At 44.2% G+C, this 23346-nt stretch overlaps 1 protein-coding gene and 2 long non-coding RNA genes across 3 annotated transcripts; 2 read left to right on the top strand and 1 right to left on the bottom strand.

The window, feature by feature from the left end:
- Positions 1 to 2141: 2141 nt before the first annotated feature.
- Positions 2142 to 5810, top strand: LOC310694281 (uncharacterized protein). The gene is made up of 2 exons (XM_083477382.1): positions 2142 to 2295; positions 4722 to 5810. The coding sequence occupies exon 2, from the start codon at positions 4750 to 4752 to the stop codon at positions 5518 to 5520; it is 771 nt and encodes a 256-aa protein (XP_083333508.1). The 5' UTR covers positions 2142 to 2295; positions 4722 to 4749; the 3' UTR covers positions 5521 to 5810.
- A 9116-nt stretch (positions 5811 to 14926) lies between these two features.
- Positions 14927 to 16591, bottom strand: LOC310695067. Its single transcript, XR_014519909.1, has 2 exons — positions 16280 to 16591; positions 14927 to 15526 (listed from the first exon to the last, which is right to left on the bottom strand). It is a non-coding gene; the product is annotated as an uncharacterized lncRNA (long non-coding RNA).
- A 1192-nt stretch (positions 16592 to 17783) lies between these two features.
- Positions 17784 to 20222, top strand: LOC310694352. Its single transcript, XR_014519612.1, has 2 exons — positions 17784 to 18453; positions 19599 to 20222. It is a non-coding gene; the product is annotated as an uncharacterized lncRNA (long non-coding RNA).
- Positions 20223 to 23346: the final 3124 nt, after the last annotated feature.

Below are 23346 nucleotides of genomic sequence, written 5' to 3'. Positions count from 1 at the left end.
TACTTAACCTGAAACTGTTCTTAACCTGAAGCACCACTTTAGTTAATAGGGCCTCCTGCTGTTGCTGCGCCACCGGAGCATAATTTCTGTTCTCGTCCTGAAGCAAAGTTCTTAACCTGAAGCACTATTTCTTTTTTTATTATAAGATATTTATTAAAAAAAACTGGATATAAGAAAAAAAACGAAAAATAAACATACAAAATAATAAACAATTAAAAACACACATCAATTTTTAGTAATATAACTTCCATATCCTTATTTCCTCCGACCGCCTCATACTTCCCTTCTTTGTATTCCAGTTCAATTTGTTAGTTCAGCAAATCCTTACCATTAAACTTTTACCCATTTATAATCCTTTTTTCATATCTCCTAAAGCATTACAGCTGGAAACCACTTAGTTTCTATCCAACATCTTTCTAACATTCATTCATTTTACAATATTTCTTTAAATAGTCCTTAAATTTCTTCCAGTCTTCTTTCACCGACTCTTCTCCCTGGTCTCGGATTCTGCCAGTCATCTCAGCCAGTTCCATGTAGTCAATCACCTTCATCTGCCATTCTTCCAGAGTGGGTAGATCTTGTGTCTTCCAATACTTAGCGATTAGTATTCTTGCTGCTGTTGTAGCATACATAAAAAAAGTTCTGTCCTTCTTTTGCACCAATTGGCCGACAATGCCCAGGAGAAAGGCCTCTCGTTTCTTCAGGAAGGTATATTTAAATACCTTTTTCAATTCATTATATATAATTTCCCAGAAAGCCTTAATCCTAGAGCACGTCCACCAAAGGTGAAAGAATGTACCTTCAGTTTCCTTACATTTCCAACATTTATTATCGGGCAAGTGATAGATTTTTGCTAGCTTGACTGCGGTCATGTACCACCTGTATATCATTTTCATAATATTCTCTCTTAAGGCATTACATGCCGTAAACTTCATACCTGTGGTCCATAACTGTTCCCAGTCAGCAAACATGATATTATGTCCTACATCTTGTGCCCATTTAATCATAGCAGATTTCACCGTTTCATCCTGAGTATTCCATTTCAACAGCAAGTTATACATTCTTGACAGATTCTTAGTTTTGGGTTCTAACAGTTCTGTTTCTAATTTTGACTTTTCCACCTGGAAGCCAATTTTCTTGTCCAAATTGTATACCTCCATTATCTGATAGTAATGGAGCCAATCTCTCACTTTATCCTTTAATTCTTCAAAACTCTGCAATTTCAATTTATCTCCTTCTTGCTCCAAAATCTCACAATATGTCGGCCATTTGGCCTCCATATTGAGCCTTTTCAAAGCTTTTGCTTCCATTGGTGACAGCCACCTTGGGTTTTTATTTTCCAACAAATCTTTACATCTTATCCAAACGTTGAACAAAGCTTTCCTGACAATATGATTTTTAAATGCTTTATGGGCTTTAACCTTATCATACCACAAGTATGCATGCCATCCAAATACATTGTTAAAACCTTCTAAATCCAAAATGTCTGTGTTTTCAAGAAATAGCCATTCCTTCAACCAGCAAAAAGCTGCTGATTCACAGTAAAGTTTAAAATCTGGCAGGGCAAATCCACCCCTTTCCCTTGCATCTGGCAGTATCTTAAATTTTATTCTGGGCTTCTTGCCCTGCCAGACAAATCTAGAAATATCTCTCTGCCACTTCTTAAAACAACTGAAGCACTATTTCTGGGTTAGCGGAGTCTGTAACCCGAAGCGTATGTAACCCGAGGTACCACTGTAATAACCAGTGCTCTTTTTTTTCTATAAAAAAGAGGTGCTGGAACTCAACACAGATAGCACCCCCATTCTCTTAGAATAGCATTGGCACCCACCTGAGAGGTGCCGGAACTGAGTTCTGGTGAGGAAAATAAACCACCTTGGTAATTTGCCTGATTTGACTGATTTGCCTAAACCTGTCGGAAGCCACCCTCTCTCCTAAAGAAAACCAGTCCTTGCATATGTCACCCATCAAGAGCCCCCACAAACATGTGAGGCACCGCTACAAAGCAGGAACTTACTCATTAGGTGTAGCACCTTCATTAAGCTGTTTACGTCCCATAAAAATAGCGAGTGATACAAAAGAGAGATATGGATCTCCTATGACGTGTCTGACACCTTGGGATTGATGAGACCGGTTGTTAAGGGAGATTCTAGCTGTGTCACTCACCATTCCTGGGGTGCCTCACTTCCCATAGGAGCGGCCAGAAAATGGGTATAAAGAGGAGCTCTGGTCTGCAAGAACATCATTCGAATCCATTGCAGCGTGTCCTTCATTCTTCCACATTTGTCCAACGAGGTAAGTTCAAGGCTTAGATCTCTGATAATCTTCCTTCTCTTTAATGCACGGAACCATCTGCAGCTTTAACCAATATACTATTCATTTTGTAGGATCGTGGTGCAAAGGGTTGATTTGGATTCTTGATACAGTATAGATTTCCTTTACAATCAATGGAGGGAGAGGGTCATCCATCTAGATTTAAGTGAGGAACAGGAGAATCTGTTGAGAGTTCTTCTTCTGTTCTCTAGTCCAGGCAGGGAAATACCTAGTGGTTGGCTAGGTTGCCCCCACCCAGGGCCCAGACTGTGGGTGCGTTGGCGGTTCGGCGAACGAATCTGGCTGCTTGCACTGGCCATCGCAGGAGCCCTGTGGAGTCCCTTCCCCACTTGGCTGGCAAAGCTGGTGGTTAGCTTGTGCAGTGTGGCTTTCCATTACAGGGCCATACATCACAGAATGCCTGCTTTTCCGGCACTCCACTCCTGCTTGCCTTGAGAGCAGCCTTTCAGTTGATGTGCTGGCTGAGACATGTCAGGAGAGCCTCTTAATTTACTATAGCCGAGTGGCTTTCCTTTGTTTCTTTCCCGCTTCGGCCAATTTCCAGTACACACACACCGTTGCAAGTTTGCCAGGGAGATAGGGACCGTTGATTTAAGTAGGGCTTTCTTCTGAGAAAAGTGTGGAACCTCAAAGTTATTGCCTTTCTGCTGGCACCTTGTCAAAGGTAAGAAAGAGGCAGTTGCAATATGGCCAGAAGTTCTGTCTCTCATGCCAGATTTAGGCGGCAGTCCTGTGTACCCAGTTTCCTGGGAGTAAGCCCCATTGAACTCTGTGAGGTTTGCCTTTGAGTAGTCATTTATAGGCTTGTTCTGTTAAATGTCCCACTTGAGAGTCATTTATGATGACAACATGGTTTTTCCTTTTCATGAAATATGGGTGGGCACCAATATAGCTCCATACCTAGGGCACAAAGGAGCCCAGATTTGTTTCTGGGTACAGTGGTACCTCGGGTTACATACGCTTCAGGTTACATATGCTTCAGGTTACAGACTCTGCTAACCCAGAAATAGTACCTCAGGTTAAGAACTTTGCTTCAGGATGAGAACAGAAATCGTGCTTCAGCGGTGCAGAGGCAGTGGGACGCCCCATTAGCTAAAGCGGTGCTTCAGGTTAAGAACGGTTTCAGGTTAAGAACAGATCTCCGGAACGAATTAAGTACTTAACCCGAGGTACCACTGTATATGTATTTGCTGCTAAGGTTCGGAGGTGAAATGCGGGCATGCAGTGTAGCTACTGTATCCACAAACACGCAGAAGATTGTTGTATTCGGGAATGGGTGATGGCACCTAAGCAGCTGAGATCACAGCAAATGAATTGGTGTGTCCTCCCCAACAGCAATGCTTGAATGATAGCTGCAGCTAAGCCAGAGATTGCATCCTTACCTAAACCTGTTCCAAGAGACATTTTAATCCTTTATGATTATCAAGGGATAAATCTGTCAGACAAAGGTTCACTGAGGAATTGTTCCCAGAAGAAGCCTTATACATCCATTCCCTGTTTGCAGGGCCAGACCTGCTTAGCTGTTGCAGGGGAGCCATGTTGTTCACATTATCTGGCCTCCGTATCTACACCAGATATATGGTTTGGCTTGCTAGCTGGCAGCCAACCAACCAGGTAGCACTGAAGAAACAGATCAAGGCAGAAAGTACAGGAAACAGAGAGATGAAGCTAGGGATTCTGAAGGTGGTCAGTTGGTCACTGGGTTGCACCAATTTAAATCACAGGGCAAGGATCACCCAATGGAAGGATCCTCCGTGATAAGAATCCTTTGTTTCAGCAGTGACTCTCATGTAGGGGGAACTGCTAAGTAACCTGAGAAGAGGTGAGGAAAATAATTTGGATCCCGGGGCGAGGCATGGAATCCATGAATGAGGGAGGGGAAGTGGTCTGCTTGAAAAATGGCCCTGGGAAAGAAGGGCACACTAGGAAATAAACAGCCTTTTATGGTTAGTTGGGGAACAAGAGGGATAGGGGCATAGCTGCAGCTGCGGCGAAACGAGAGTGCAGGTGGCGGGGTCTGCTGCTTGGCTGAATCCCAGTAGGGGGCAGTGTCTCTTCACATGTTGAGTTTCAGCTTATGGCCTTCTCCCCCCCTCCTGTTTTCACCTGGGTCAGGCTCCTTGTTCCACCTGCGTCCTCTTTGTGACCATTACCCAAATGGCCTACCCTCCAGCATTCTTCAGATGAAAATATGGAGTAAGGTGGTATGTTTGTGTGTGTATTTATGTATGCATGCATGCATTCAACCATGTGATCCAACACATCGCCACCTGTACTCTCTGGTGCTGCATCCTGAACACAAGTTGACCACCATGAGAATGAGGCCTTTTGAGAAATGAGCATTGCAGCCAGCAGTGTGCATTAACTATGCTTTATCCACTTTCCAGGTCTAACGCACCACACAAAAGCCGAAAGATGAGCCAGCAAAAACAAAGTGGGGGCAGCTGTTGCTGCTGCGGCAGTTCAAGTGGCGGCTGCTGCTGCTGCTCTGGAGGTGGAGGTGGAGGCTGCGGCAGAGGAGGATATGGCGGACAGTCCGGCGGAGTCATCATTATACCAAGCGGAGGTGGATATGGAGGCGGCCAGCAAAAGATCCCAATGGTTGTTGGCGGAGGATCTGGAGGAGTTTGCTGTGGAGCCAGTAGTGGTGGCGCAGTGTGCTGTGGATCATCCGGCGGCAGTGGCCAGTCTTCTGGGTGTTGTGTTGGAGGTGGAATGGGTGGTGGATATGGAGGTGGATATGGAGGTGGCCAGCAAAAGATCCCTATAGTTGTTGGTGGAGGATCTGGAGGGGTTTGCTGTGGAGCTAGTGGCGGCAGTGGCGGTGCAGTATGCTGCAGCTCGTCCGGCGGCAGTGGCAGCGGTGGTGCCGTTTGTTGTAGCTCATCCGGTGGTGGAAGCTCAGGTGGGGTTAAGGTGATCGGAGGAGGATCCAGTGGAGGATGTGGCGGCAGTGGGAAAACCATTGTTGTACCTGGTGGAAGCAGTGGTGGTGGCAGTGGCGGAGCTGTCTGCTGCAGCAGTGGCAGTGGCGGAGCTGTGTGCTGCAGCAGCGGCAGTGGCGGAGCTGTCTGTTGCAGCAGCGGCGGATCTGGTGGTGGATCCTCGCAGACCAAGTGCCCCATTGTCGTCCCACCATGCATTGGGCAAACAAAGCAGGTCTGCCCATTGCCAAGCATCAAGTAAAATGCAGCATTTGCCAAGCAACCCAAGAAAAGCGAACTTTGCTACCTCGCATCAGCATCCTGACAACGACATGTTAAACTCAGGACACTTCTGCATGTTGCTTTGCACTTTCATTCTTCAATAGCATTTAATGTTCAGTGTGTGGCTCATTCTTCAATGTAATTTATGAATGTGTGTGTGTGTGTGTGTTTGTGGTGGATGGGTGTTTCCTCATCCACCCACTGCTGCTGATTTCCTTGTTTCAATCTCCCTTAATGCATGGGAGAGAATAAAGCTTATCTCAAAATCAACACATCTATGATGTCTTTTTCTGCCACCTGAATTCCATTGTCATAATCCGTTTGGCACATGCCTCTTTTAAGTTCAGCTTCATTAAATTTGTGTACCACCTGCTGCTAAGGAAGTCCCAACATTATCCCAACCAAAGTTTTTTTTTTTAAAAAAAAACAACCTCCCACAATGCAGTAATAAAATCATTGTCAGGAGCAGCTGGCTGGTGCAGCAGTTAGAAAAAAAAGTCATTCCCTCCCCCCCATAGCACTAGAACTCATGGATATTCAATAAAGATGAATGTTGCAATATTCAGGGAAGCATAGTTAAAATCTGGAACAGAAGGCAAAGATGGCCAAGAACCTGGATGACTTTAAAATTCATGGAAAAATTCATGGAGGAGAAAGCTACCAATAGTTGCTAGCCATGATGACTGCACTGTACCTCCACACTAAGGGGCAATTGGCATCTGTGTGTCTTGAGAGTGCACCTCCGAGGTGAAGTTAATTTGCTGTGTTAGCAACAACAAAGCAACCTCCCTGGCTCGCAAGACTGGGCAGTGCGCATTGTGGTCTCAGGCTGCCCAGATGACAAGACTCCCCTGTCTGCCTTACTGATGTGGTCCACAGGAAAGCAAAGCAGTACGATTGGCACCAGCTTGGCTGCCAGAAGGAGGCATATTAGGCACCATCCTATCATGGGTGACACCTGGCTTGAGAGCAGTACATGTGAAAAGGATCTAGGAGTCTTGGTTGACCACAAACTTGACATGAGCCAACAGTGTGACGCAGCAGCTAAAAAAGCCAATGCAATTCTGGGCTGCATCAATAGGAGTATAGCATCTAGATCAAGGGAAGTAATAGTGCCACTGTATTCTGCTCTGGTCAGACCTCACCTGGAGTACTGTGTTCAGTTCTGGGCACCCCAATTCAAGAAGGACACTGACAAACTGGAACGTGTCCAGAGGAGGGCAACCAAAATGGTCAAAGGCCTGGAAACGATGCCTTATGAGGAACGGCTAAGGGAGCTGGGCACGTTTAGCCTGGAGAAGAGGAGGTTAAGGGGTGATATGATAGCCATGTTCAAATATATAAAAGGATGTCACACAGAGGAGGGAGAAAGGTTGTTTTCTGCTGCTCCAGAGAAGCGGACACGGAGCAATGGATCCAAACTACAAGAAAGAAGATTCCACCTAAACATTAGGAAGAACTTCCTGACAGTAAGAGCTGTTCGACAGTGGAATTTGCTGCCAAGGAGTGTGGTGGAGTCTCCTTCTTTGGAGGTCTTTAAGCAGAGCCTTGACAACCATATGTCAGGAGTGCTCTGATGGTGTTTCCTGCTTGGCAGGGGGTTGGACTCGATGGCCCTTGTGGTCTCTTCCAACTCTATGATTCTATGATTCTATGATCTAAGGGACTCCAATCTGGATTTGTATAGGTTTTACTCCTTAGCCTTTTCTTCTCCTGAAGATATCCCAGAAGGCAGTGGAGGTTTAGGATGAGAGTTTTCCTTCTCCTTGCCACATTGACCAGTTCCACCTCCCCCTCACTTCCCTCTACATCACATGCAGAAACAGCCTTCTTGACCACTGGACCCACTATAGGTCTCCTTCAGTCCATCTGCCGGAGTCTGTCTTTGCATGCAAGATAAGTCCCTAACTCGCAGAGGGTTAGAGCACCAATAGCCACTCTCACCTGGCTTAGCCAGCAGTAATACTTCAGCTTCAGGGACCACAGATGTGCTGGAGTCTTTCTTGAGGGTTCCTTCTTGAGTGATCTGGGGAACTGTGAGAACAGGATGCTGGACTAGGTGAGTCATTGGCCTAATCCAGCAGACTACTTTAAGTTCTTCTGTTATGCTCTGCTCATGCTCTAGAGGTGAGTTGACCAGAAGAGTCTGGGCAGGGCGGGTCCAAAGGAAGAACCCACACATGCTCAACCAGCTGGAAGATCAAAGCCAGCACATTCCAATCAGAGAGGAAGGAATGCATGATAGAGGAGAGGTAAAAGGAAAGGGGAAGAGCAAAGAGCTAGGCTATGGGAAATCTCAGCAACTTAGGAGACAGCACAGGGGGAAGGAAAAGGCAGCACGTCTGGTGTATCGCTCAGTGTATTCATGTGGCACCAGGAAATAATAAAATAATAACTAAGCAATTGAATTCAAACCCAGAAATTGTGGAAGCGAGCTGGAGAGTCCTTGTGGTTCATGAGGAGAACCTCTGCAGAGCCCGAAGAGTATGTCAGTGAGGGCAAAGGAAGCCCCAAAGAGACCTGAGGTTCAGCGGGGCTTTGTTTAGGCTGCTTCGCCTCCCCGCCTAACAGCTGGTGTGTGGGGTGGTGCAGCAGCAGCTGCTTCCCTGCACATCCTCCAGCCTCCTGCCTGCCCCAGAGCTTCAATTCTGGTTGTGAATATTTTTGGAAACAGTATTTTTGTTATGGATTGAAGAGAGAGCTGCAGAGAGGGTGTTTAAAGGGTTTTGAGAGGGTGCTCACCATTTTACATGATTTCAAACTGGTCCTGTTAGCTAAGGATGATGGGAATTGTAGTTCCAAAACATCTGGAGGGCCGGAGTTTGCCTATGCCTGGAATAAAATATAATAAAATTTGGATTTAGGGTTTTCCCTCAAGATTGCGGAGGGCATGTGTCCTATGTCCTGTTTGCGAAGCAGTGTCGGCACTTCTTCTGACAGGAAACGCTCTGTTGGTGGTGGTGGTGGGGGACACAGAAGAAAATGGTGAGTTGAGGAGAGTCAATTAGGGGGGAGGGAGAAATGTCCCTATTTTCATCTGAGGAATGTTGGAGGGTATGGAATACAGGACTAGATGGACCCTTGGCTTGACCCAGCAGAGGTCTTTTTGTGTCATTAGGCCATTAGATGATGGGAACTGCCCTGTGTTCTTCAGATGAAAAGCGTTATACAGTGGTGCCTCGCAAGACGAAAAGAATCCGTTCAGCGAGTCTCTTCGTCTTGCGGTTTTTTCGGCTTGCGAAGCAAGCCCATTGAAGGATTAGCGGATTAGTGCTATTAGCGGCTTAGCAGGCTTAGCGGATCAGCTGATAAGCGGTTTAGCGGCTTAGCGGATCAGCTGTTAAGTGGCTTAGCGGCTTGGGAAAAAGAGGGGGAAAAGGAGAAAAAACCCCCGCAGGAACTCGCAAGACATTTTCGTCTTGCGAAGCAAGCCCATAGGAAATTCGTTTTGCGAAGCACCTCCAAAATGGAAAACCCTTTCGTCTAGCGGGTTTTCCGTCTTGCGAGGCATTCGTCTTGCGGGGCACCACTGTACCAATTTAATGATTGAATGAATAAATAATAAACTATGTTAACTGTGATGGAGCGATTTATTTCCAAGAGACATAGAGTAATTTGGTGTGCCACTCTTTTATGTTGGAACTGTTCTCCAAGTTTCATTGTCTCCTTCTCCCTCTAGTGGCCAAAAAGAAGGAACAACCTCCACCAGTCAAGGTGTGTGTGTGTGTGTGTGTGAGAGAGAGAGAGAGAGAGAGAGAGAGAGAGAGAGAGAGAGAGATTATTTGGCTGCAGGAGGCATGTTGGGATCAGGAATGGAATGTTCCTGCGGACTTGCCATGTTTGGAATGAATGATTCATCCAGCTTTAGGTCAAACTGTTCTTGGATTTGGATGTTCCACTCAGGTACTCTGCGGTGAGGTGCCAGGAAGCCACAGGCTTAAGTGGGTCATGTTGAACCTCACCTGTTGATGTTGAAGTTGGAACATCCCAGAAGCCAGAAGCAATTGGCCAATGACATTCCAGCAGCTGGAAGAAGACTGAGGAACTTCTTCTTTCCAGATTTGGAGGAACATGCTAAATGCTCAGGGGAGAGGAGACCCCAGATCAGTAGTCACAACATCCAGCAAAGCTCCTCATGAGCATAAACAGAGAATTGTTACTTGGTAATGAGGATAGATCTGTTTGGGTACCTTTCAATTCTATTGATTGGATGTATTGTCTTCCTATCTATCCTTTACTCTGACAGTTCTAGGAACATCGGAATCTGCCTTATACAGAGTCAGGCCACTAGAACATCAAGCTCAGTGTTGCCTACAATGCCTGACAGCAGCTCTCCAGAGTTTCAAACAGGGCATTCCCAGTCCCACCTGGAGATGCTGCAGTTGGAAGCAGGGACTATCTTCATGGATGAGGCCTTAAGCTACTGAAGGTAATGGGGCCCTTTATATGTCCAGCTGTCCTTTGTCAACAACAAATTGTCGCTGTTTTTTGTGTTGAATATATGCTATATGGTAATTTATGGACCTAATAGGTATCTAAAGCCGTTTGCGCATATTGCCATGCAACCAGTCCATGCAGAATATAGGCACCCTATATATGGAAATGAGCAAATTGGTGATATTTTAGGGAGCAGGCTAGCAGGCTAGCAGGCAGGGCCCATGACTTACATCATAGGAGCCTACACAACATAAAACACTGTTGCTGTATGTAGGTTTTATTTTATTTGTTTTTTATCTTATATTTTGGAAATGTACATTGTGGCTGTTTCCCCTTTAAAAAATTTTTGGGGCCCCCAAGAGAGTGTGGCCCTAAGCTATAGCTTGTTTAGCTTATACGTAAATCTGGCACTGGATCGATCACTGAGGTACAATTCGTTTCCTGAAAACAGAGCACGATTCCAGTCCTCAGAAACCTTTTCCTGCAGCTGGAAATGTTCCTCAAAACAACAATCTGGAAAGTACCGCTAGAGGGCGCCTGTTCCATCATAACATGGACTCTGTTCCAAAAAAAGAAAAAGAAAAAAAGGAGCAGCCTATTTAAAGCACATGACTTTGCCTAAAGAATCAATTTACAGTCGCCATGATTGTTTGGAGGAAGTCAGGTGCTTTAAATGCACATTGAATGTACTTTAAATGTATGGTATTGATTTGCCTGTCCTGTGCTATCTTTGCCCCATAGGCTCATTTCACCCACAAACCCCTCTCTACCTTCCCTTCAGTCAAGCACAAGGATGTAAGTGTAATAAACAAAAATCTGCCCTTATTCCCTTATGGGGAACACAAGAGCCCTTATAGAGTCCTTTGCAGGTTCTCCATCGGTCGCAGAAAATAACAGAGGCCAACCAGAGAATATTGAGAAGCAAAGCAACTCGCAAAGCCTGATCTTTATTGAACTGTTGTAACAGGGTGCTCCTCCACACGCAAGAAATTAGGAGGACCCAGAACCAAGGTGTGCCTGCTCTTATATAGGCATTTTAAATTCCCTGCCCTGGAGCTCAAGGCCACCCCTCCATACATCATACATACATCACAGAAGGGGTGTAACCCAAGACCACCCCACACAAACATCATACCTACATCACAGAAAAGGTGGTCTACAACAGAAATTTGAATGTTGTTGTTTTTTCTGTCTGCCAGGTTTTCTGATAATGCCTTATCTGATTGCCTTTCCTGGTAGTCTGGCTATTCCTTTGAGATGGTGATTTCTTAATTCCTGAGACAATGGGAAAGTTCCCTCACCCCCTCCCTCCTTGCAGAACAAACATTTGGTCAGTTTGGGAGTCAAAATGATTTCAGGACAGTCTTCCTGTGCTGCTCCAGATATGTGGTCCCCATATGTATGTGCGTGCTAGACTGGTACATTTATGAACATTTATTATATATATATATAAGACCTTAAATTTTTTATTCATAAGGAAGACCGTCTGACCTGGAGATGCTCAAGAGATAGCTCTTTGACTGAGCCATATATATTCCCAAAGAAATAAAACAAAACAAATATTTACTTCTTTTTTAACAAAAATGCAAATGAATGAGGAAACAGAATGGACTTCTGAAGGGAGACATGTGAAACTAACCCACACTTGGCCGATGTCCCTGTTCCCTAGGTCAAAACAACCTCATTCTGTCTCAGGGCCTGGACAGAGGAGGAATGGTGGAGACTGCCTCCCCATCCGGACCCTTCCAGGGAGGAGTGAAAGGAAGACAATATAGCTTTACAACAGCGGTTTGAGGGAGGTCACAGCTCAGAGGTAGTTGAAGGGGGAAGCTGGGAAATTGTGGGACAGCCAGAACAACACCCAGCTGACACGTTGCCATTAGAAAGCGTTCCAGACCCTCCATCTCCCAGAACCCGGCGAGACTTAAAAGTAGGAGAGCAAAGAGCTCAAAGACAGAGGGCACTTAGCGGTACCCGTAGAAGTGACGAGGAAGTGGGAGAGACGGTGGGGGTGGAGATTCACCCGGGACAATGCCATTATCCAAGAGGCTGGGTTCTCTCAAAGGACCTGTTGATGGCATTTTACCATTGTACTGTTGAGAGTGTATTAACTTATGGTCTGTGTGTGTGACTTGGGAGCTGCACAGCCAGGGAAAAAACAATGCTGTCCAGGGTTGTAAAGACTGCGGAGAGAATAATTGGGTGCACTCTTCCCACCTTGGATCAAATCTATGCTTCCAGGTGTCATAAAAAGCTGCAGAGATAGTGCAGGATAGTGTGCACCCTGGAAATGCTCTCTTTCAGCTTCTGCCTTCTGGAAGAAGGTACAGGGTTACAAAGACTAGGACTAGCCATCTGAGAAACAGTTTCTATCCAAATGCAATTTTGGTTTTAAACCCATAGTCTCTATGGGAGTATATTGTATTTAATTATGGGGTATCAGAGTTTTTAGGGGGCTAAGCAGGCTGGGATAGCTGGGATAGCAGGCTTGTGGGTTTTTGAAAGTCTGATGTAGATTTTTTCAATTTGTTGTTCTGTATGGGACAATGACAATATAGATTATCGTATCGTATAGCCTTTCTCTGTAAAGTCTGAAATAAAAAATGGCAGTAGGAAACTTTTCCTTGTCTTAATAGTTCCCTGGGCAACTAGCCAGGAGCCGCTGACAGCATCCTGACATTCAGTAGCAGCAAAATTATCTGCTTAACGCCATTGCCTAAAGGCTTGTGTCATGCAGTCATACTCTTTGATCCCTGAATTTATGGAATCCTCTTTGAAAGCTGTCCAAGTTGGTGGCTATCACTACTATACTCTGTCTGCAGAAGAGCTTTCTTTTGTCTGTCCTGAATATTCCAGATTTGTTCAGATTCAATGGATAGTCCCAATGGGTTCTGTGATTATGAAAGTGGCTCCACGTTCTCCACACCATCAGTTTGTCCCAAATCTACCAAAATTCAGCCTCAATGGATGTTCTTGAGTTCCAGAACTATGAGAGAGAGAGAGAACCCTATTCGCTGTCTCCACACAGCTCATAATTTCATTCACCTCTATCATACACCTTTTCTTTAAGACAGGGGTTCCCAAACGTTTCAGAGCCACCATCCATTTGGTTCCACAAACTAATCCCTCGTGCCCCTTTCCCTACTCTGAAAAGTATTATTCAAAACAGCAGGTTGTGTGACCAGAAGGAAGGAAAAAACAAAATAAAATTCAAAAAAGGAGCAATTAATTGCACATTGAAAACTATTTAGTTTAATTAATTCAGAAGAAAATGATTAACTTGATACAGTGATGCCAGCCTTTCAGTCATTAACACCTCCAGTTTTTTGAATACATACAATCTGATATATTTGAACAGGTAATGACGGAAGATACATGGGAAAACAAATGTCAAAAGATTTTGAATAAATGGACAAGTTATAGGAATTGGATAGCACAGGGGGAAGCCAACCCAAGCATCCTCAGGTTCAGAACTTAATTCGTTCCGGAGGGCCGTTCTTAACCTGAAACTGTTCTTAAGCTGAAGCACCACTTTAGCTAATGGGGCCTCCCGCTGCTGCCGCGCCACCGGAGCACGATTTCTGTTCTCATCCTGAAGCAAACTTCTTAACCTGAGGTACTATTTCTGGATTAGCGGAGTCTGTAACCTGAAGTGTATATAACCTGAAACATATGTAACCCGAGGTACCACTGTATACTGTTACGCATAACGAATAGGAGGATGATTTTGATGCATGTTATTGTTAGATTTTTGACTGAATTATTTTTCTGTAAGTTATTCGACATCCCTGGATGAAAGTGTGATTATAAAGAATGGAAAATAAATAAAACCTCCAGTTTCCCTCCCCCTCTGCTTCCCCCTTGCCTCTTAGTGTAATCCCACTGCCCCACCCCAAAAAGCAGTGCCACCCACTTTGAGAACTACTGCTCTAAGACTTTAGTAAGTAGGCATAAGACTGTAGTCTTAATGACTAGTTTTTGCATAACATAAAAATTAAAATCAATGCTTTAACTAAACACCTCGACTGATAGCATTGATAGCTAAGGTGAGACATCGACTGATTGGTGAGACATCAACAATCAGTCGAAGGCCTTGAATCTGAACTATATATAATTTTGTCTGCTCTGCATCTCCTGACACCCAGCTGCCTGGATTTCTAGTATTGAGCGAGAGGGAGGGGTTCACAGTTTCTTCTTGCTTCCCTTCCTACCCCACCCTGGCCTCAGCACAGTGGCATGCTTTTTCCATGGCCCACGCACTTTCGGGTGTGCCAAAAAGGAGTACCTGGCAACCTCCACACCCAACCTGCGTTGATACAGCCTTTGGCACGTCTGCCAGGAATCTCATGTGACAAAGTGACACATGATCTTCTCCAAGTCCTGGAACCTCATGTGACACACCCAGACCATCTCCCCTCCAACTCCTGAGCCTGGATTTCGATGAAGCCTCTCTTTACCTCTTTGATGCCTTTGTTAAGCACCTTATTCCTTCCACCAACAGCTGTGTCTACAGCTGCAGTAGCTGGTTAGGACTGGTGCAGCCAGTTAAATCCCCTTGGCAGATTTTTTTTTCCTATTACCCCAAATTCAACCCTCACAACCACAGTTGTAAAAAGAAACTCCAATGTGCCCAGAAAATGCATGTGAAATGTTAAGTATGTAACATAACTGCAGCAAACAGTTAATATTTTATACATGACATGTCAAGGTCAGTAAAAGGTAACAGTATCTCAGTACCAATCAGAGAAGATTGTTTTTGTTTAAGGAAGAAGACGTTCATCAAGGTTTCTTTTACTTCCTTCCTTCAATCTTGCCCTTTGATGACCAAACACCTAATGTCTTTGTGGACTGGAAACCTGTTTTTCTCATCAAAACAAAGAAGAGTTCAAGGATCTCAACAGGCCTGCCCTTTAGGCTACAGATATATAAAGAAAACAGTGCACCATGTCTTATTTTTGTATATGATTTTAATTATTACTGTTGCCCAAACAGAGGCCAAAACAGAAAACAGTTAACTTTCCTCCCCAAATTATGTTTCTTGGTGGGGAAAAGATACTGGAATTTCAATGCTAGACAGAGAAAATATTTGAAACAATTTTATGTAAAGAGAAAAGCATTCAATAAGCTATCCCCCATCCTTCATCCGCTTCTTTTGGCCAATGATGACTCAGAACAGAAGATGGTGACCCTTCAGCCAACAAACGCATCTTCCTCAGGAGTCTCATGTTCTCTACTTCTGCTGCTGTGGCCACTGAGGGGTTTGCTTCGTCTGCTGTTGGCAAGGGGGTGGGATGACCACAGGAGGTATGCATGGAGGTGGGACAACCACGGGAGGTTGTTTGGGGCACTGCGCTGGGATGACCACGGGAGGAATGCATGGAGCTGGGATGTCCACGGGAGGTTGTTGTTGGCAGCCTCTGTCCTCATGGCAGGAACTTCCACCCCTGTGGCAGGAGTCCTGTGGTTTGTTGTGGCAGGAGTCCTGTGGTTTGTTGTGGCATCCTCTATCGTTGCGGGAGCACATCTTGATATCAGTCAAATCTGGAGTCCTGTGAGAAATGAAGAGACAACCTTTCAGAGAAGGTCCAGTAGGAGCATACCTTCCTTATTCCTTCACTCTAAGCAGTGTACTATTTAGCAGCCTTTGTTTCCCGTGAGTGGCAGCTATCATGTTCTGTCTGTGTTACAAAATGAAATCCATTCCTAAATGGAGCACATATTGATGTCGGTCAGATCTGGAGTCCTATGGAGCAAAGGTCCAATGCAAATGTCTGTTTCTTAAGTCTTCACATTTTAAGTAGATTAGGGTGGCTTCTCAAACCTTCTAGACATTTTAGGCAAAGAACATTATTCAAGTGAACTAGAAAAAATATCTCACAAGAAGGTTCAACAAAAACACAGTTTGAAAAATATCCTCTAGCTGTTATAGTCTCATCTTCCTGGATCAGTGGCTATGCTATCTGAGGCTGGTGAAATTTGTAGTCTGAAACATCTAGAAGATACCACCTTGGTTACCCTTGGCTTAGGTTCACAACGTTCCCCTTTAAAGGGACTCAGAGTTGCACAGCTCCAAGGATGGACAAAGTGGTGCTTTCCGGAACATTGGACTACAACTCCCACCAGCCCCAGCTGGCGGCTCATCTAATGAACAGGAATGATGGGAGTTGTTGTCCATTGTCATCTGGGGGACACCAAGATGGCTTCCCTTGACATAAATCACCCCATCCATCAATTTCAGAAGATCAGTTCCAACCCCTGCCCTCCAATTCTATCCACAGAACAGGTAGAATCCCCAAACTTACTGAAAATGTAAACTGGAATCCTTAGAATAGGAATGATCACCGGAGTCTTGTCTGGATCCTTGAGGTGAGATACTTTTTATACAGTCCCTCACCTGCCTTCCGGAAATGAAATTCCTCTCTTGGGCAAGAGTGAGCCAAGCTGGACTTTCATGCGATGATTTGTATGCGTTACTGGATGGGCTCCACCCCAGGGAAAAGGTATCACCGGAACATAATGAGATTACTTTTGCAATGCAGCGTGCAACTCATGACAAGTCAGGGTCTGATTCTGCACTGCGTAATGTAATTGCCCTTAGAATTCCTATGTATCAACAATCACACACATTGATCATTCTGGGGGGATAATGAAAGGTGTGGTCCAACAGAACAATCCTTTTCAGGGTCTTCTTACTGGATTCTTAAAAGTCATCTTTTGGAGAAGAATGGAAAATAGTCCCAAAGTAGAATTTGCAAATGTCACCCATGTCTGCCAAAAGCTTGTTCTCTCCCTCCCTCCCTCCCCCTCTCTCCCCCCATAGTCAATTGTAGGGAAATAAAGGAATGATCATCATACATTGAAAGCTCATCCAACACGTTTTTAAAAGCTAGGGTTGCCATATTTCAAGAAGTGAAAATTCGGACACAAACAAATTGTTGACCTTTTTTCAGGGGCGGGGAGCCAAATCCTGCTAATGGCAGTCCTATTAAAGCACATGTCTTTCCCCAAAGAATCATAGGAACTGAATTCCCCCCCTCACTGAGCTACAATTCCCAACATCCTTATCAAATGTGAATGTAGCTTTAGTGGGACGCAACCCTGTAAATTAAAGAACTCGTGCTTGAACATACAATTGTAGAGTTGGAATGGACCTGGGGGGGGGTCATCTAGTCCAACCCCCAACAACGCAGGAATCTCACAGCCATCCCTGGATGGACTTGAACCACCAACCTTCTCGTTAATAGCCAGACACACTGACCTATCAGTCTGAGAGCCTTTCTGTACAAAAGTCCAGGTTCCCTGTGAAGAGGGATTGATTGTTAAACCACTCTGTTAATAGTAGCTCTGTGAGGGGAATTGGAGTCTCCTAACAACTCTCAGCACCTTGAACAAACCACAGTTCCCAGAATTCTTTGGGGGAAAGCCATGGCTGTTTAAAATGGCAATATATTGCTCTAAATGTACAAGGGGCTGCCCCCCGGCTCTTATTGCTCATTAATTACTCTCAATTATTTATTACATTTCTTAACTGCCCATCATCCCAATGGCATCATAGTGTGTTGCTACACAACATACTGTGTAAGTTAAAATACAACATTTCAGCATATACACCAGCGGTAGTCAACCTATTTATACCTACCGCCCACTAATACATCTTTCTTGATGGTAAAATTTCCTTACTGCCCCCAGTGCTCGGCGGAAGGAGGATTCAGCTTGTGCCGTAGAACTCCCTACTGCCCACCAAGAATCCTGAAACCTCCACTAGTAGGAGGTAGGGACCAGGTTGACAATCCCTGATATAAACAGAGATAAAAATGGTAAGTTAAATCCCTTTGTTGACTCTTACACACAGTCTCTCCGCACTGCTGTACCTTCAGAGCTGCTTAATTCTGACAGCAGGAGGGTCCATATTCCATGGTTTTAGGATTTCCTGGACCACCAAAGACTCTAGCACCCATGCTCTAGATTTAGGCCTGTGGGCCTGCTAGGGGTTGTAGCCAAATGGTTTAGTCACACATAGTTCTAAAATGGAAGGTGTGTGGAAACGTTGGATAGAATCACCTTCCACATGATGTGTCTTAAAGGCATCCAGAAAGACATTGTTCAAAAGGGCTGTCCTACTGGACGCTGCCATTCTTTCTCCCAAAAGTTGCCCAATGTTTGTTGATCTGCAGGTTTCCAACAAAGGCAATTAATTACGTTACACAGCACAGAATCAGCCCCAGAACATGGTCAGGTGCCTGCAGTATTACAAAAGTGATCCCATTATTTCCTGGTGACACTTTTCCAAAGGGTGGGGCCCATCCATCCAAGAGTTGCTCATGGCTTGAAGGATGATATTGCTCACACTTGCTCAAGAGAGGGATTTCATTCCCAGAAGTAAGGCAAGGGGACCGTATAAAAGGTCTCACCCTCCAAGGATCCAGACATACACTTCTGATCTTCGCTACTGCAGCTTTTCCGGTTGGCATTTGAGGTAAGTCTGGAGATAGCACCTGCTCTATTGATTGTATTTGTGGGAGGTTTGAACGTTGATTATTCAAGATGCATGGGGATAACCTAGTTTCCAGATTAGGTGTCTTTGGGTTGCATCTAAATGCATTCGACTTAGAATAGACACAATGAAATGAACGAACCTTTATTAGCCATAACTATTGACTTCACTGGCTCTACATTGAGAAGGATTGGCATTGGGTACAAATATTTGAAAACCAACAAACTGTAGGCATTGGTGAACTAAGGAATCAAAAGAACCTTTGACTAAGTTAGAGCTGAGTTATCACAAAGAGAATGCATCTAGCCAACCGTTTGAGTGACACACACAAGGACATATGAAGAGTCACAGCTCGGTGGTAGAACATCTGCTTTGCCTGCAGAAGGTCCCACACTCAACTCCCAGCACCTCTTTTTTAATAATAATTTTTATTAATTTTAATACAAATCCAATAAAAGCTGCATTGTCACAATACCAAATTACAATCCAATTGAAAACAGAGCCAATGATTCAAAAACTGAATTAAACAATTTGAGCAGCTCAAGGTAAATTCCCAGCAACTCAAGGTACAGATGAAATGGCCTCCTGTCTGAAACTAGCCCTGAAAGAACTAGGGTTCAAGGTATATTAGGGAGCATTGTCAACTAAGACAGGAGTTTCTTTAGTCTGGATTACTTGGTTTACAGGATGAGTAGAATGATACAAACCTGGGGTACGTTGGGTGAGCCCCACACAGTTAAAATGTTGATTTATTTACTTAACATTTGTATCCCACCACTTTTCCTCCAAGGAGCTCAAGGTGGTGTGCGTATTTCTGCTCCCCGTCTTATCTTCACAACCACTCTGTAGGCTGAGAGTGTGGGACTAGCCGGAGGTCACTCAGTGGGCTCCATAGGTGAGCAGGTATTCAAATCTGAGTCTCCCAGGTCCTAGTCCAGCACTCTAACCACTATAGCACACCAGCTCCATTTAGGAATGGGTATCATTTTCTAACACAGACAGAACATTATAGATGCCTCCTACAGGAAGGGAAGGTCACTATAATGTGAGCTGCTTTGAGTGGAAGAATAAGAAAGGTATGTTTCTGCTGGGCCTTCTCTGAAAGGCTGTTTCTTCATTTCCCACAGGACTCCAGATTTGACTGATATCAAGATGTGCTCCCGCAACGATAGAGGATGCCACAACAAACCACAGGACTCCTGCCACAACAAACCACAGGACTCCTGCCACAACAAACCACAGGACTCCTGCCACAGGGGTGGAAGTTCCTGCCATGAGGACAGAGGCTGCCAACAACAACCTCCCGTGGTCATCCCAGCTCCATGCATTCCTCCTGTGGTCATCCCAGCTCAGTGCCCCAAACAACCTCCCGTGGTCGTCCCACCTCCATGCATACCTCCTGTGGTCATCCCACCCCCTTGCCAACAGCAGACGAAGCAAACCCCTCAGTGGCCACAGCAGCAGAAGTAGAGAACATGAGACTCCTGAGGAAGATGCGTTTGTTGGCTGAAGGGTCACCATCTTCTGTTCTGAGTCATCATTGGCCAAAAGAAGTGGATGAAGGATGGGGGATAGCTTATTGAATGCTTTTCTCTCTATATAAAATTGTTTCAAATATTTTCTCTGTCTAGCACTGAAATTCCAGTGTCTTTTCTCCACCCAGAAACATAATTTGGGGAGGAAAGTTAACTGTTTTCTGTTTTGGCCTCTGTTTGGGCAACAGTAATAATTAAAATCATATGCAAAAATAAGACACCATGCACTGTTTCTTTTGTATATTTGTGGCTTAATGAGCTAGCCTATTGATAACCTTGAACTCTTTTTTGTTTTAAAGAGAAAGTAATGTTTCCAGTCCATAAGGACTTTAAACAATGTGTTTAGTGGGTGGAAGGACAATATTAGCTTCTTAGCTGTGATTGGTTAAAAGAAAGAAAAATATTGATACACATCTTCCTCAAACAAAAATCATCTTTTCTCAATGGCACAGAAATACTCTGGCCTTTTACTCCCCTTAGTATGTAATGTGTAAAATATTAACGGTTTGCTACAGTTTTACAGGGTTACCCTCCAAGTGTTCCTATTTTCCAGCGACATCTCTGATTTAGACAAGCCATCCCAGTTTCTAATTTGATCCTGGAATGTCCACTTTTCCTTAGGATATCCCTATTTTCATTGGAGAAATGTTGGAGGGCATGGAGTTATTATCCCCTGAGCTATCTGATGGCAATTCTGGATATAATAATAATAATAATAATAATAATAATAATAATAATAATAATAATAATAATGTTTTCTTATGTTCTTATTATATGTTAAAAGCTGCCCCCCAGAGTGGCTGGGGCAACCCAGTAAGATGTGTGGGGTGTAAATAGCAAAGTTAGCATTATGGAATGGGACATCTCTATTTTTACCGGGGAAATGTTGGAGGGTATGAAAATCCAGACACAAACAAATTGTAGAACATTTTTTATATATAAAAAAGTTTGTCGAGCTTTTTAAAGAAGATCCCCAAATGCACAAAACCCTCAATTTTTTGGTATTGTTGCCAAAAATCCAGGACAAACTGCTGCTTTTGGGAAATTCCACCAGGACATCACTTCCACCACTGAAATCCCACTAATGTCTGGGGGAACCCAGGTGTATGGCAAACCTACCCAAATGTGTTTTCTGGGCACACTGGTGTCCCCTTTCACATTTGTGCTTAAATCCAGCATCTCCATTACCTCAACATTTCATTTTATTTGTGCATTTGTGGCTTAAAGGGTTTTCCCAGGTGCAAAAATATATAAAAAAGGAGAATTCCCAGGATGTCAGGTGTAGGGTTGACACACATTCTCTTTTTTGAGGACGCTTCCTCTTTCTCAGGTGTAAAATTTGAGACAAATTGCATTTATTTGCTTTGAATGGCTGTTATAGCATCCTCTTTTTTGCACTTCAAAATATGGCAAACCCGAGGTTTGGGGCATGTACTCTTTGGTGAGAGAAACTCAGGGGGAATTTACCGGTAAAATCACAAAATAGGCAACAAAGTAAAATGTGGGCCTATAGGCTGTTGCCATGAGAGAGGCAAATGTCTCAAACTTCAGTCCAAGTGACCCCCAAAATTGCAAACTTTCAGTTCATCAACAAGTGAAAAATTTGCTAGTTCCAGATTCTCAATAATAGCTAGGAACTGTGTCACACGACGGCTGCAGTCTTTCTTGGACTCAAGCTTTATTCTGAATAGTCGCTGAAAACACTTAATTGTAAATCCAAAGGCTTCCTGTAAGCTGTCCGTCATCTGAGCAGCTGTCTCACAATTGTTGGTTTGAAGTAGCTGAGAGTCTGAAAGTCTATCCATAATAGCAGGTGAGTCATCCTGCTGCTCCTATTTGCATATTAATGCTTCATCATCACTAGGCTGTTCCTGTCTGGTGCAAGAAATGACTCCATTGGCTAAAGTTACTGTCTGTGAGTCTATGCAGTCTGGGGCTATGAGCAGCGATGGAATTTTGAATATCCATTGTAAAAATAATTTTGAAATGCCAAAAAGGATCAAAGTTATAGCAGGAAAAGCACCTCAGAAATCGCCAGCAGAAGGGGAAAAAATTGCCTGGCTGCATGGGAAGGAGGAAGGATAATCCTTCCTATAACTCAGAATAAGAGAACAAAAGGGCTTTGTTTGGGAGAGACTAAAATTCAGGCTTTAAAAAATCATTTAAAAACTCTTTGGTACATGAAGAGAATTTTCCTACATGCAACAGCCACTGCTAGGTTATTGGTTGCTAAAAACTGTGAATCAGAAGAAGTACCATCAGTGGCAGATTGTCAACATATTGTTTTTGAAATGATTGAATTAGCAAAAATGACGGCAACAATTAGAATGCAATCTAACCAAAATCTCAAACAGGAATGGAAGTGTGTAGATGAATACATGATTAAAAGATGGCTGAAAGAAGTGGGGTGCCACAGATATGCCAATGGCCTTTAGTCAATCAGCAGCATGGCAAGGTTGGGGGTATTTATTTGGCAGTGTGACGTAGGGACCTTCTTTTGCTTTGCGTTGCCAAACACCCGCCCACCCACCCATTAATTAGGTCGTGTCTGGCCTTGTTTTGGACTTCGGTTGGAAACCTGTTTTGGAATGGGGGCCGGGTAGGAATTTTTTCCAATGTGGCCACTTGGTTTTTGCCTACCTCTTAGCAATCGTCACAACTTTGTAAGGTTTGGCGGTTAGGCATTGGTTTAGGGGAATGTGGGGAGGGGAGTTGCAGCCATCTCCTGCCCCTCCAATGAACAGGGTATTCCGTTAAAGGAATCCAGGAGTCTGGATCTCGTCCGAAGCCCAGAGAGGGGCTAGGGCCATTCCAGGACCCCTGGGAACCCCATTGGTGAGCACCAGTCTATATACATGGATGGAATTCCCCCTGCTGGTTGTTTACCCTTCCAGGCTTCCTGCAGGGTGGGGCAGGAGCCAGATATAGTTTGATACCAATGCCTACATTAATACCAGTCAAAATTTGCCCATTAACATTTAAACTGAATTCTGTTTCCACTGTGTCTTTATTTCCATGGGGGATGGGTTTTGGGGCTCGCAGCACAAGCTGTGCTACTATAAAGACTAAGGACTTAGAAGCAAATTATAGATAATATTGTAGAGATTAAGACTTAAACTATATTTCAACCGCTGCCATAACTGTATTGTTTATCGTTATATTGACTGTTAATTCAAACTTCATTTTACAGTGGTGCCCCCCAAGACGAATGCCTCGCAAGACGGAAAACTCGCTAGACGAAAGAGTTTTCCGTTTTGGAGGTGCTTCACAAAACGAATTTCCTATGGGCTTGCTTCGCAAGATGACAATGTCTTGCGAGTTCCTGCTGGTTTTTTTTCCT

The sequence above is a fragment of the Podarcis liolepis genome (genome assembly GCF_965112155.1).
Source record: "Podarcis liolepis genome assembly, chromosome: 15".
In the NCBI taxonomy this organism is placed as follows: Eukaryota; Metazoa; Chordata; class Lepidosauria; order Squamata; family Lacertidae; genus Podarcis; species Podarcis liolepis.
Note: the sequence above shows the minus strand (reverse complement) of the source record. Positions and strands in the feature narration are given on the sequence as shown.